This window comes from Mauremys reevesii, linkage group 9 (genome assembly GCF_016161935.1).
Source record: "Mauremys reevesii isolate NIE-2019 linkage group 9, ASM1616193v1, whole genome shotgun sequence".
NCBI lineage: Eukaryota > Metazoa > Chordata > Testudines > Geoemydidae > Mauremys > Mauremys reevesii.
This window is the reverse complement of record NC_052631.1, coordinates 43,193,136-43,208,732: the sequence shown is the minus strand read 5'-3', so window position 1 is coordinate 43,208,732 and position 15,597 is coordinate 43,193,136. Positions and strand designations below refer to the sequence as shown.

At 40.8% G+C, this 15,597-nt stretch overlaps 1 protein-coding gene across 8 annotated transcripts in view; it reads right to left on the bottom strand.

Moving 5' to 3' along the window:
• LOC120371739 (glypican-5-like) overlaps positions 1–15,597 on the bottom strand; it is a 627,960-nt gene that overhangs the window by 370,122 nt on the left and 242,241 nt on the right. For all 8 annotated transcript variants that reach the window (XR_005584553.1, XM_039487907.1, XM_039487906.1 and 5 more), the window contains exon 4: positions 4,768–4,901. Coding sequence is in view for 7 of the 8 variants with exons in the window: in XM_039487907.1 (XP_039343841.1) it covers positions 4,768–4,901 (134 nt within the window). In the remaining variant the exon portion in view is untranslated. The remainder of the gene's footprint in view (positions 1–4,767; positions 4,902–15,597) is intronic.

Genomic DNA, 15,597 nt, shown 5'->3' with positions numbered 1-15,597 from the left:
AGCCATGTACAGTGGAATAGACTTCCCTCTGCACTTTTCTTGCAGTTGTCTTACAGAGGAGACCATGTCTATGGTGGACCTGCCCAAACTGAAGCCACACTGGCTCTCAGGAGAGATTCTCTCAGCTAAAGTTTGAAGTCTAGATAAACGAATACAGCTTAAGATTTTTCCCACAATGTTAAGAAGAGATATACCTCTGTGGTTATTACAATCACTTCTGGCTCCTTTAATTTTATAGAGTTGGATGAAACAAGCATCCTTAAAATCTTGCAGAACAGTTTCTTCCTTCCAATAGAGTAGCAGTACCTTGTGCAATCTTTGCAGAAAGTCTTTGTTTGCACATTTATAGATTTCAGCAGGTAAACAGTCAGGTCCTGAAGCTTTGTGGTTGAGAATCTTTTTGATGCTTTATTCAAGTTCCTCTAGAGTAGGTTTGGCATCCAGCAAAGTCATAACTTCAAACCCAGGCAATTCCGCTCACACACGTTGGTCTACTACAGACTCCCTTGAGTATATCATTCCATAATGCTCAATCCACCTCTCCAGTTGCTTCCCCTTATCAGCTATGATATTGCCATCCAGATCTTTCAGCAGAGCTGTCTTGTTCTTTATCGGACTAATGGCCTTTCTGATGCCCTCATATAACCATCTACTGTCACCTGTGTCAGCCGCCCGTTGGATGCTGTCACAGAGACCCAGCCAAAATTCTTGAGCACACCTCCTGGAAACTGTTTGAACAACCTTATGAGCTTCTTTTAGGTTGTTGTGCGAATCAGTAGTAGGAGTATACTTGTAGGTGATCAGGGCAGATCTTTTCCTCTCAACAGTATCTCCAAATGATCTATGAACTAGTTAACTTTTTTTTAGTATTCTTTCTAAAGCTCTTGATTGCCACATTGTACATATTTGTCTTCAGAACTTTCCATGCATCTGAAGCAGCTTCAGTAGATACTCTATTGGAAAACCTCTCTTTGGACCACTAAGTCAAATCCGTATCAATAAAACTTGCTATTTTCACTTTGACGTAGTATAAGTGGTGTGGCCCTGTTAAAAGGTACTGTTTAGCCAGAGGTCTCATACTGTGGCATGTGATGTAATGTAGTTTGCTTTACTGGTCATAGGGAAATCCCAAGGAAGAGGAAGAGGCTGTGGGTGCGCCTGCCTGCTGAGGCTTGGGTCATGGTGGAATTTAAAGCAAAAGAATCAATACAGAGGATGTGTGCAGGTTACAGGCTACACAGAATTGGTCCCTGTGGGAGGGAGAGAGAAGGAACAGGCGCTAGGCTGGGGTGGAGAGAGGAAAGAATCATGGAACACCATGTGTTTGCATCAAGAGAGCCACGGCAGCGCAGAATCCCCACTGACCCTCTTCTCTCAACATGAACAAGTTATGGGGACAACCAATAAGCAACCTGTCATGGCTGATGAGCTGGGTAACTCACTATTCTGCTTCTAGCTCTGTAGAGCATGAGAAGGGAGGAGCTAGAGACCAAACAAAGCAGAGAGAGTCACTCCCTGAACAAACAAAAGAAGATCGGGCACACAAAAACAAAAGAGAAGTTTATGGGGAAAGGTGGGGGGGAATATCCAGAGCTGGGGAAAGGGAACTTAAATTTAAGTGGTCACAGATTCTTTAAACAGCGTAGCAAGGGATTTCACTGGCACACAAGAGGGCCATTCGGTGATCATAAAGCAGCAAGGAGCGGACAGCCTGGGAGTTCCATGAAAAGGAATGTTGAACTGAGAAGGTCCTGTTCCCAACCAGATCCTACCAGAATGAGAATGGAAAGGCAGAGCAGCTAGGCTGATAAGTAACTGTCTCAGAGGAACAGAGGGGGAAAAAGGTTCACTCAATCCACTAGTCATTCATCATTTTATGGCCTGATTTTCAAAGGTGCTGAGCACCCTCAGCTCCCACTGAAGTGAGTGTGCGGTGCAGCATCTTTTGAAAATCGTGATTCTGTATATGGCTCTGCATAGATAGACCCCTGTGGAGCTTACTACAGAATGGTGGGCTAGGCAAACAACTGCTAGACACTCACTCTCTATATTTTTTTTAAATACAGGCTATCTGATTAGGAGCTGTACCAGAGATCACTGTGATTCCCCCAGTGTGTTGGGAAAAGAAACGTGATAAACTACACTAATTCTTCTCTTTGAACTCGGGATCATTCTGCAAAGTTTCTGGGCCTGATCCACAGCTGATGTACACTGGTGGATTCAGGATGAGTAGGAAGGATAGTCTCATTTGCTGAGCAATAGACTGGGACTTGGGAGACCTGGATCCTGTTCCTGGCTCAGCGAATCACTGTATCTACCCAGTTCTTCAGTTTCCTTTCTGTAAAGTGGGGCTAATACTTCTCTACCTCCCAGAGTCTTGATAAAATCCACTAGTTACTGTGGTCTGCTATGAGGACCATGTTAGTACCTAAATACAAAACTGAAAATCTTGCTGCTTATATTCTAAATTCCCAGAAGTCATGGCACCACATAGCATTATAATTAATTAATCCCATAATCTAGATTCTCCATAACAGTTAAGATATCTGCCTGTCTAAATATATTTTAACATAATTCACTGCACTTAGGATTTTATACATCAGTTATAAAATTTTATATTAGCTAAAATTGCTTTTTATTGATAACATATGCGATTAAATGACATATGAAGAATAGTAAGTCCATCACCGTATATTTCTTGATATTTATAGCTCTCCAGTTATCTCCAAAAGCAAAGCACAAATTTTACGCAACCGTTTTCCCACAGGTCTTGGAAAGATGAAGTCCATCCCCCACGTATTTACCAACGCCAGCTCACACATTAATTCCTAGTATGCTGGTTCTTCATCACACCTTTCTCACTACATTTCCATAAAACATCATACTAACCAGTGAAATGTAAGGATGTGCTCTGCTCAGTTGATGTTATGATGCATACACCAGCTTTTGGCAACATTTTATAATTAGTGGAATATTAGTTTTATTATATTTTCTTTGGTATCTATACTAACTAAACATCAAACAACTGCTCTCTGGTTAATTAAAAGTCTCAGGGCCAGATCCTCAGCTGGATAAATTGGTGTGACTCCATTGCTCATTTACACCAGCTCAGGATCTGGCTCATAGGTCAATTCTGCTAAAATGCAATTCTGAGTGAAGATAGTGATATAGATCTCATTGGGGACAGAACCGGACCCGTACATTTAAAAAACAAATTCTGTTAACTGTATTTCAGTTTATACTTCAGATTATTACCACTGAATTTTTAAAATCTAATTTACTTTTTACCAGCCATGCTGCTTGCTTTTTTATATCTCATGCAGTTTATACAATGAAAATCAATTAGCCCCAAACACCAGCACAAATTGTTGTGCTTTGGTTTCAAACTGCAGAAGAATGTGATAGATAAGTACACTGTGGTCCCAACTTTTTTTTTTTAAACAGTGTATTTGGTTTTCAGAATGTATGTAGAATTGGACAAAAATCAAAATAGATGTGAGTGCAAATCTTACAGCCTGAACTCATCTGGGCAGGCACCCAGGTGGAATAAAGCCAAACTCTGCTCTCAGTCACACCAGTATAAATCCAGAGCCATCTCCACTAACTTCAGCAAAGTTATTCCAGATTTATACTGATGTAGCAGGATTTAACTTTGCCAGTAATAAGCAATAGGAATTCTATTGTTCACTGACAATGAAATTCACTTAAACGTACCCTGGGTAGGATCAGCTTCCCTAAGGCACACATGGAAGAGACACTCCACAGAGAGACGCGCCCCCTTCTGTGGCACATCCTCCTTCCCCACCCAAACCGTAATCTAAGGTCCATGTGGAGGAGGGGGTGAAGACCAGGCAACTTGGGGGCAGGAGTGCATAGGCCGAGAGGGGCCAGAGAGGATGCACATCACAAAATTCCCTCTCCCCACCACATAATTTAGGCACAAGAGAATCATGGCAGAAGGACACCTTGATAGCACAGCGCCTTTATAGCTGCACTGACAGGTGGCTGGAAGGCTGGAGCCAATGTGGAGGCACAGGGCCTATGTGCGGATGGACCTGGCCTTGCTCTAATCCCTGAGAATTCACCAGAAGCCGACTGCCTAATCCACTGGTGTATGCCAAAATCTTTCCTCCACTACAGAATAGGGGAGTAACTGCATCATGGAAATTCCCTCCCTCTTCCATCCCTACCCCCAGCCCCATCCCATCCCATGGATGATCCATGCCAATATCAATAGTCCTTAAAGACCTGGAGCAAACAGACTCCTATAGGGTAATGTCCTGAAGTCACCCAGTTTTTACGTCTGGCAAAGCTCCCATTGTTTACAGTAAGAGTTTGCCAAATTAAAGACTGAGTCAACACTGAGTAATGACATCAGGACTGGCCTGCAACAAATACTGTCAGTCTTCAACTGGAAAGCACTACAGGGACCAATTATTCCCTCAAATACATCTACTCAACTACCAGGAAAGCTAGAGCCAGCGCTAGGCCTAAGCAGACTAAGCAATTGCTTAGGCTCCCGAGCAGCTCAAGTGGGCCCCTTATTTGCTTTTTATTATGTGTTGTGGGGGGGGAGCCCCCAAAAGATTCCTGTTTAGGGCCCCCAATGGACTAGCACCGCCTCTGAGGAAAGCCTAGGGCTGTTGTGGGTGGATATCAGAGGACATAATTGGGTTTAAACACTTTCGCATGAGAAACAGTTAGTGCCAACTATGAGGAATAAGGTTTATTTCAATGCACTTAGAGATATGTTTCACGTAGGGTTACCTCCTTTTATTGTTTAGATTAGCAGAGTGAGCCATCGTGAGGGCCTGTGTTTCAGGCACGTCCTTTGCTTGCACTATATTATCTGGTGAAGGTTTTGCTTCTCTTTCTTGGGGCTGGCCACACACTTTGTCAACCTGTAACAAAGAGGGAGGGGAAAAAACAAATGTAATTCTGTTGTTTGAAGTAAAAAGAAGATTATAAATAGCACAGAAGCAAGTTTGTCCCTTTTGGCTGATGTGGTGTATGAGGGAATCTCTGCACCACACCACAAGAGGCTGTCTGGGGCAGAGTAAGGATGGATCCTTGCTTTCTTGGGATCAAACCCCTGCACTAGAGCGTTAACGTCAACAGGCATGGCATAGATGATTGCTACCAACAATTTACCAGCTATTAGGACATCATGCAGTGTCCCAACTGTGTCACACCTGGAGATGGACTCCAAGAGTGAGCCCTCAATCCCCTCTTCCCACATCACAATTTCACTTTACTTGGTGACCAACCTGAAGTGCAATGTGTATGGACAGTGGGCATAAGGAAGCTGCCTAGCAGGAACTACACATTGGTGTGGGGCCTTTCCAAAGGCCAGGGGCTGAAGAAAGTGTGTCCACACCCATTTGTGTTTACCTGGCAGTCTGGCCAGTAGGTATAGGGTATATGGAGTAAGGTGGAGTCTGGCCTGTATCTAGAGGCTCAGACCCTATTTGGAGGCCGAACAGGCTAGTTACAAAAGCTTTTCCAGCCTGTATCAGGAGAGTGGATGGGATAAAATTGGGGTCTTCAAACCTTACTGGGCTTTAAAACTTAAGGTGCAAAATTATGTAGGCTCTAGTCTGTAGCAGACGGATAGGTGGAGGGAGGGTTGTACGTCTGGCCTGTATGAGATAGTAAGAACTGTACTGGTGTCTGTGTTCAGAACTGCTGGTTGAACTGGGGGAGGAATGAGCCTCTAGCCCATTCAGGGGTGGTGGTTACCAGTCAAGACACAGGAAGTAGGTGAGTCTAGCAATCCCTATGGCCCACAAAGAAAATGCAACTAGCATAGGGTGTGATACAGGGGTCAGCGTTAAGGATGGCAATGAATCTTCAATGAATTTCCTGACTTCTAAACATTTTGTTTCTTTTAACTGCTGCACAGTGTTCTGTTAACATAATTTTTAAGGGCGATATTTCCAATAGTAACTCAGTCTTAACTAAGGTTTGTCTGGGATTTATGGACAAATTTCCAAATTTGGCTACCTAAAGCTAGACACCTAAATCCACATTTAGAGATTTAAGTAAAGGCAGCCTGACTTTTAGTGAGCCCTCACAGCTGCCACAGGTTCTCAGTTCAGTGCCTAGGCTCTATTGTGCACTCGAGTTTCAAAGTTTTAGTCTGCATATATTTTTTGGTCCCTAGATTATTCCCTCCCAATTAAAATAGCCAACATCTGAATTTGACCCAAATTAAACTGCTTATTGTGAACTAGCTTCTTCCAGGAAGGAAGACTCTGTTGGAATTGAAAACTATCACTTTAAGAGTGTGGAAGGGGAAGCGAGGGTAGATACTAGTCCTGCTTGCAAAGTGTGGTGCGTACAAGCAGAGTCAGTCTGAAGACAGCCAATTAAAGCAAGGTGGGGTGAGTTGTGTCTCTCTGCCTTAGGGAGCAGCCTGTTTTCTCCCTCTGTTTGAGGGTTCTTGTGCATTATTGTTTTGATTTCTAAGGAAAAAAGCAGTGTTACACTGTAGCCTTCCAGCAAGAATATTTCTGTTTTTTAACTAACTTCTCTGTGTATATGCTGTGAACACAACACCATTGTATGCTGGGGGTGTCACAGCAGGACTAAACAAGTAGGAATCAGCAGGAGTAAATCTCTGTCGACAAAAATCGGTGCATGTTTCCATAAGTAAAATAACCTTGGGGAATCACTCAGTTCCCAGGCCGACCCATAAACATTCACCTTTGCTCTTTTTCCAGCAGCCCTTCCCAGGAGGATGTTCCAAGGGGAGGGGAAAGTGAAGTTGGTGTTAACTCTTTGTGCATTGGGGTCCAAGTACTGCCCCTACATGTTATCACACTAATATACTTCAATACTCTAGTACAGATAACTATTAATAATAGGGCAATGGCCATCACTTTATAAGGTGAAAATTAGCGTCTTTCAATATTTATTTATTTATTTATTTCTACATTAAAAACTTAAAAAAATACACGAAAAGCAATACAGAAAAATCCATCATTCAGCATAGCATTTAATTTGGTATTGGGGGCCACTGCCTCTGTCTCCTTGCTTATGCCATTTGATTATATGGATTCTTGCTGTTCTGTGCATTCTGCTGCACTTATAAAAACCCTACTGAGCTATGTCTTTCTCTCTGCCACTTGCTGAGCATTCCTGGACATGGATGACTTCAAATATTCTCTCTTTCATCTCTTCACACCAGTGAGCTATGTCTCTCTTTCTCCTCAGCACAGGTGCAGAACAAATAAACCCACCTCCAGGACAGTTACTGCTACATAAGCCGAAGAGACACTTTAACTTGAGAAGTAGGCACACTGTAGATATTGAAAATGAACACTTGGGAGACCCCATGCAAGATGCAGACCAACAGTGCTAGGAATACAAGTTACTGCGTGTTCCAGTGTAATGTACTGCAGTGAATTTGTATTACGGCAATCTGATTTAAATGCACTGGATTAATCCTAACATTTCACATGGCAGCAGGAGGTGGAGCCATGCACCTGGCTCAGCAGTGGCATATGCTTTGGCCTCACTGCATGTGGGGCATAGCTTTAAATATGCTCAAGGCAGAGCTTTATGAATGAAATATTTTATTTCAGTCTCTTTCAAACCTTTGAGAGAGCAAAAACTCAAAACCACATAATTGGAAACATAAACCAAAAATCCCATTTAAACAAATAGGAGACTGGGCAGATGGGTGTAAAAGCAGCTAAGTCACATTCTGGCAAAGTGTTTCTTGCATCCTTTGCTCTGTACCTCAGGTCTCACACATTGCAAAATTCCAATGTCCCAGTACAAGCTACTGCAAACACATCTCTAACTGCACTACATCAGAAGAGCTAGGAGCCACTGCCTTTAAAAATTAGACCTGCCAAATCAAGTCTCTGACTGTGGATTAGTTTTAAGGCAGTTCTTAACTAACGAGCAGAAATCATGGGAAAACTGAAACTTTTCCCCTGTGAAATTTCAGTTGAAAAAAAAAATATTTCTTTGAGGTTTTTTGGTTTGCCCCTGAGAAGTTTCAAACCCCTTGTTTGTGAATCGACATGTCAAGAAACAAAACAAAAAATTTCACTTTGTTTTTACTTAAAACATTTCCATTTCAAAAAATCAAAATGACTTTTTAAATCAAAGTGACTTTTTTTTCCCCAAAATTTCCCGAGGAAAAACTTAAATCATCACAATGGAGCCAATATTTTCTTGCCAAAATTTAAAAAACAACAACAACAACAACAAAAACCCAGCTTTGTCAAAAGAATATTTTTCGGCAGGAGAACTTTCCCATGAAATATTTTGAGCAACTCTACTAATAAGTTGATAGGTTGTGCTGTGAGATGGTAAATCTCACTGATAGTTTATTGGTTCGGGGTGAGGGGTTATTCTCTCTCTCTCTCTCTCTTCTCATCACCACTCTGGCACCAAAGGGGAGGAATATTACATAAATCAGCATATTACACAGCTCTTACCATATTCAGGTTTTAGAATACCTGAAATTTACTACTAGAGATGATTTTTCTGTTAAAGAGGCTAAAAAAGTTGAGAGCTTAATTCTCTGGTGTCACTTTCATAACATACAACAGTATTGCCAACCTCAAGTTATAAAATACAATGATATTGGCTTAAAAATTAGATTCTAAAACAAACAAAAATATTCATATTTGTTTTCTGGTTTTTGAGACTTTAGGTTTCATATTTTCAAGATCTTCTCTTCGACTATAAGGGCTAGAAACATGGAGGGGGCTGGGAGAGCCTGTATGCTTTAAAAAAAAAACCTAATCACCTGACTCTAGGAGCAGGATCTTTAAAGAAAACATCAAATTTTGTGAGATGGGATAAAATCGCAAGAGTTGGCAACACTTGCAATAAGAACCAATCATCAGTAAGGCTGGAGAATAAAGCAAGCTTGGGATTTTGCACAACTAATTTTTCAGTTACCTAGATATTTCTAAAATAATCTCATAGTCAACACAGACTATTAACAACCTAGTCTTTCAAATTTGCTTCTTTAAATTTCCAAATCTCAGCATTAAGCCTGCCAAACTTCAGTTCTAATAGATGAAACGTTATGTCTCTGTCACCTATGATAGTGCTAAGCCCTTCCTATTGTCTCATTTTAATAATAATAAAAATAAAAACGGAACCCTATTTTCTAAAGGTGAAGAACTACATTGAAAAGCTGGTATTCCTGATAAGTTGTTGCCACCTGAATATCAATAACCTTTTATGATGCCTTATATTTTTCTTGGGCTTTTTGCTTTAAATGCCAAGGACTGTTAAATCCTAGTTTATCTGATAAATGTTAGCTAAGTTTTGATCTAAGTATCTCTCTTGAGTTTTCTTTTGTGGATTTCCTTAGCACGGAAACATATACTCATGTACATGAAGGATTACTTGACCGCTGCCATGTGTCCTTTATAAGAGTGATTATTTACAATTGTTGCAAAGGCTTAACAAAAATAAATTGAAAAAATGTCATTCAAAATCCTTTGAACTCTCTCGCTTGAGCAACCTTAAAAAATTAGGTCATATTTAATATACTTAATATAATCAAACAAGGAGAAAATGTCATGCCCTTCTAGACTTGGAGGGAATATTATTTCCCTAAATCGGGAGAACTTTCCCATTTCAGAACACAGTGTTCTCTGATTCCATAGAGGGAAGCTTTGAAATTTTAAAATACGATATTTTCATGTGGTTAGTACTGGAGTTACTATTAAAGCCCTTGTGTCCCTTCAAACAGCTTTCTGCCTTTAGCTGTAGCCAAGCAGCCCCAATGAAATCAAGTCCAACATCTGCCCTGACAAACTTCACAATTCCAGTGACTTCCAGGGGGTTGCCCAGGTGTAAACAAGAGCACAATTTTGACTAGTATGGTCACATGGTGATAAGGGTAGAGTTACTCTTTTCATGTTGGGCTCCCCAGAGGTCTTCCCAAGCTGACTCAGAGGTCATTGATTGGCTCAAGACCATTCAGCTGTTTTTTTCCCACCTAAACCTTGCCTTGCATGTCTTGCCCACACCCAATCACTATATCCATCTATTTCTCTGCTCCTCCGATGGTGTCTGACACAGAATCCTAAACTTGTCTCAGAAACAACAGGGAGTGCCCCACCCCTCCATGTGCTAACAATTCATAAAGACATTCAGCTTTAGCTGAATTGCAGGTTAAAATATTATTCTCCCTTCAAAAGAGATGTGTGAGATCAATTGTCACATTAGGTAAGCTAGAGCCAAATCCTGCAAGTCCTTACTCACTATAACTTCTCAGGAACAGGACATTGTGGACAGCTCAGCTAATGAAAACCACTGCTCAATGTGAAGCAGAGATAAAAAAAATTAAAAAGCAAACAAAATGTAGGGTGGATCAGGAATGGAATAGAAAATAATATTGAAAATTACAATGGTTTATATAAATTATTGGTATGTTTTTATAAGTAAATCTCAAAGCACTTTACAAAGGAGCTTGGTATCATTATCCCCATTTTACAGATGGCAAAACTGAGGCACAGGGGAGAGGTGACATGTCGTAACTAAATGCATTAATTAATTGTGAACTCATTGCCACTAGATATCATTGAGGTCAAGAGTTTAGTACTAAAAAGCATTATACATTTATATGGATAATCAGAACATCTGCTGAAATATTAGATAGGATTTTTTTTTAAATAAGGCATACAAACCCATATGCTCCAAGGCATAAGCCAGCAGAAGCAACTTCCCCCTCTGGCAAATTATTCAATAATAGTCCACTATAGAGTTTCTTGCATTCTTTTTTTTGGGGGGGGGTAACATCTGGTACTGGCCAGTAGAATATTGGACTAGATCAGGGGTCGGCAACCTTTCAGTAGTGGTGTGCCAAATCTTCATTTATTCACTCTAATTTAAGGTTTCGCATGCCAGTAATACATTTTAACGTTTTTAGAAGGTCTCTTTCTATAAGTTTATAATATATAACTAAACTATTGTTGTATGTAAGGTAAATAAGGCTTTTAAAATGTTTAAGAAGCTTCACTTAAAATTAAATTAAAATGCAGAGCTCCCCGGACTGATGGCCAGGACCCGGGCAGTGTGAGTGCCACTGAAAATCAGCTTGCGTGCCGCCTTCGGCACCCATGCCATAGGTTGCCTACCCTTGGACTAGATGGATCACAGGTCTGATCAACTATGGCAATTCCTATGCAATATAGTCATTCACCTTTATGGGAACAAGATTTAGTCCACAGTTATAGGACAACAAGATTTAGTCCACAGTTTGTATGAGGAAATTATTTTAATTAAATTAAATGACTGCACTTCTATAACAAAAGTTCATTCAGTAAAGGAACTGCCAGCTTCCTTGAAGGGTAACTGCTGATCTGGAGGTAATAATGTATTGTTATTATTATGTCTCTCAGGAAGCAGTAGAGTCCTGTAGCTATGGCAATGGGCTGGGAGTTAGAAGATCTGGGTTCCATTCCCACCTGTGTTACTGACCAATTATGTGACCTTGGGCAAGTCAATCTCTCTGCCTTGTTTATTTAGCGTGTAAACTCTTTGGGGCAGAGAGAGCTTCTTACTATGTGTCTGTGCAATGCCTCGCACAACCTCTGTTGGGGCCTATGGGTGCTATTGTAATAGTAATACATAATAGTAACAACTGTAACAAAGTTCTTAACATTTTTCATCCCGAGTTTCACTGTGGAAAAAAATTGAAATAAAAATGAAAACTACATTTTCCCTATCTAGGTTTTTTTCTATTTTGCAAATATTTAAACAGCACTGAAGCCAATTTAAAATTCAACAGAGCAAATGTGCCCTTTAAATTTGATCCATTATAAACAAGCCATTAAAAACAATCAGTCCATTTTTGGAAAAAAACAAAAACATATCTATAGATTTTACAGGGGAGAATTTGGCTGTTAATGTATATGTTAACTATGGGATTACTTTAACTGTTAATTATTTGAATTGTGGTAGTGTCTAGAGGCTGCAGTCAGGGATCAGGGCCCCAATGAGCTAGGTGCTGTACAAGTAAACAACAAAGTCCCTCCACCGAAGAGCTTACAATCTAATTTTAAGAGAAAAGATAATTGGTGGATACAATAAACAGATGGGGGAAATCAAGACAAAAGAGATGATTATGCTCTTGAAACAGTCCTTTGTACATAAGAAAGGCCATACTGGGTCAGCCAAAGGTCCATCCAGCCCAGTATCCTGTCTACCGACAGTGACTAATGCCAGGTGCCCCAGAGGGAGTGAACCTAACAGGTAATGATCAAGTGATCTCTCTCCTGCCATCCATCTCCATCCTCTGACAAACAGAGGCTAGAGACACCATTCCTTATCCATCCTAGCTAATAGCCATTAATGGACTTAACCTCCATGAATTTATCTAGTTCTCTTTTAAACCCTGTTATAGTCCTAGCCTTCACAACCTCCTCAGGAAAGGAGTTCCAAGGTTGACTGTGTGCTGTGTGAAGAAGAACTTCCTTTTATTTGTTTTAAACCTGCTGCCCATTAATTTCATTTGGCGGCCCCTTGTTCTTATATTATGGGCACAAGTAAATAACTTTTCTTTATTCACTTTCTCCATACCACTCATGATTTTATACACTTCTATCATATCCCCTCTTAGTCTCTTAGTTTTTCCAAGCTGAAAAGTCCTAGCCTCTTTAATCTCTCCTCATATGGGACCCATTCCAAATCCCTAATAATTTTAGTTGCCCTTTCCTGAACTTTTTCTAATGCCCATATATCTTTGAGATGAGGAGACCACATCTGTATGCAGTATTTAAGATGTGGACGTACCATGGATTTATATAAGGGCAATAAGATATTCTCCATCTTATTCTCTATCCCTTTTTTAATGATTCCTAATATCCTGTTTGCTTTTTTGACTGCTGCTGCACACTGCATAGATGTCTTCAGACAACTATCCACGATGACTCCAAGATCTCTTTCCTGATTAGTTGCAGCTAAATTAGCCCCCATCATATTGTATGTATGGTTGGGCTTATTTTTCCCAATGTGCATTACTTTACATTTATCCACATTACATTTCATTTGCCATTTTGTTGCCCAATCACTTAGTTTTGTGAGATCTTTTAGAATTTCTTCACAGTCTGCTTTGGTCTTAACTATCTTGAGCAGTATAGTATCATCTGCAAACTTTGCCACCTCACTGTTTACCCCTTTCTCCAGATCATTTATGAATAAATTGAATAGGATTGGTTCTAGGACTGACCCTTGGGGAATACCACTAGTTACTCCTCTCCATTCTGAAAATTTACCATTTATTCGTACCCTTTGGTCCCTGTCTTTTAGCCAGTTCTCAATCCATGAAAGAATCTTCCCTCTTATCCCATGACAACTTAATTTACATAAGAGCCTTTGGTGAGGAACCTTATCAAAGGCTTTCTGGAAATCTAAGTACACTATGTCCACTGGATCCCCCTTGTCCACAGGTTTGTTGACCCCTTCAAAGAACTCTAATAGATTAGTAAGACATTACTTCCCTTTACAGAAACCATGTTGACTTTTGCCCAACAAGTTATGTTCTTCATGTGCCTGACAATTTTATTCTTTACTACTGTTTCAACTAATTTGCCAGGTACTGACGTTAGACTTACCAGTCTGTAATTGCCAGGATCACTTCTAAAGCCCTTTTAAATATTGGCATTACATTAGCTATCTTCCAGTCATTGGGTACAGAAGCTGATTTAAAGGACAGGTTACAAACCATAGTTAATAGTTCCGCAATTTCATATGATTTCACGATACTCTTCTATTAATTTCCCTTCCTTCCTAGCAAACAACAAAATACCATTTTACTTAGGAGTGCTAACACCCAACAGAGGCTGTTTTAAACCTCAAAATAATGGGATTATTTGATACTAAATCCTCCCCTGACTCATACTCATTGAACCCCATTCACTGAAAAGGGCCTGTATGGGTGACAGCAATATTTTGGTACTTATGACGCTACTACTCTGTACTCAGAGCAACAGAACCACTGACCCTGAGAAAATCCAGAGGCATAAGGTACTTTTCCCATTACCCAAAGTCTCCTCCTGGCTGCTAACACACTGGCTGATTTCTCTTTTGTCAGTACCTTGCTGCTCAGGGAAACCTTTGCCTCAGGCTCTAGCTCCCTGTTTGGTGTTCAGTCCTCTCACTGATGTTTGGCAAGTGAGTTGTACTGTAAGCTTTTGGGTGTCAGGTGTCTAAGCTGTGAAGGCAGAATGTCTCGGGAGGCTGTCACATTCTGGAATGCAATCCAGACCAGTGAGGGACCATGTCACTGCATGCTCTGTACCCTGAGTGCCTTCAGTACTTTGCTACTGTGGCTCACAGCCTGGAGCCACCAGCCGGCTTGTTACACCCCAGCCACACTCTGGTACCCACCAGCCTTGGTTACTACTGGCCAAGTGACCCCAACACACTCCTAGTCCCAAATTGCCCAAAACCATGATCACTGCAATGTCCAGCCGTTTCCTGGGCCATTGAGAGGAATAATAAGGTTTGTTTGCTCCTTTAAAGAGTCAGCACCCATCAGCTTGCCACATTAACTGGAGTTAACAATCACTTTGATTCAAACACAGCACTGGGTTGGTTTAGATTAAAATAAAACAAATTTATTAACAACAGGAACTAGACTAAGTGATGCCAAGTAAAAGAAACAAAGGTGGAGATGGCTGCAAGTAAATAAAAGTGAAAACATGCATCTAAAAGTACAAAAATTAATCTAGCAAGGTGTAAGCCTTTCAGATGGTTTCTCTCATCAATCAAACTTTGCCCAGAATGGCCAATTGTCTCTTAGTCAGGACCGACAACCAAAGTACAGGGTGCTGGTTCCCCTTTTCTTCCTAGGTCAAAGAAAACTAGGGATTCTTTGCACCTCTCTTCTATAGTCCAGTGAACCTTTAAAATGGATTCTTCTGAAAGTTACACCCCCAAAATAAAGTTAATTCAAGTTGTGAAGAAGGAGACATGGACAGGGCCGGCTCTAGGTTTTTTGCCACCCCAAGCAAAAAATGTGCCGCCCCAAGCTCCAAGAGCGCAACTGCCCAAGAAAAAAAACCTTTTCAACTTATTCATAAATGATCTGGAGAAAGGAGAAAATAAGTGAGGTGGCCCCTGGAATTGTGCTTGCTTTGCTGGTGCCTAGAGCCGGTCCTGGACATGGAGTCTGGCAGTGAAGGAAGTTCCATGATGGTTTCTTCTTCCCTGGGGTTTGCTGAATGCAAATTGATCTGTTCCTGCCCTTTCCAATGTAAATGAACTGCCACTTGATATGTGATTGCTAATCAACTCTGGTGAAACGTGGCAGGAGGCACTGGTCTGTCCTTTGTCTGGGAGAAACCCATTTACTCACTACCCAGGCTTGTCTGGTGAACACATTTTAGTTCCGCATTTCCTTCATATTTGTATGGTCCCTTGGGTGTTTATGATACACACACCATGAAAGAATATTAATGATCAGTGTGTTATTAGTTTTCCAATGATACCTTACATGATACATATCTGATACAGTTTATGACATTAATGAATTGGGGTACACTGAATGGTCAAGCCAGCTGAAACAGCAGATGCCAGTGAGCCCCTTGCCCTCTTGCACTGGGATGCTGTTAG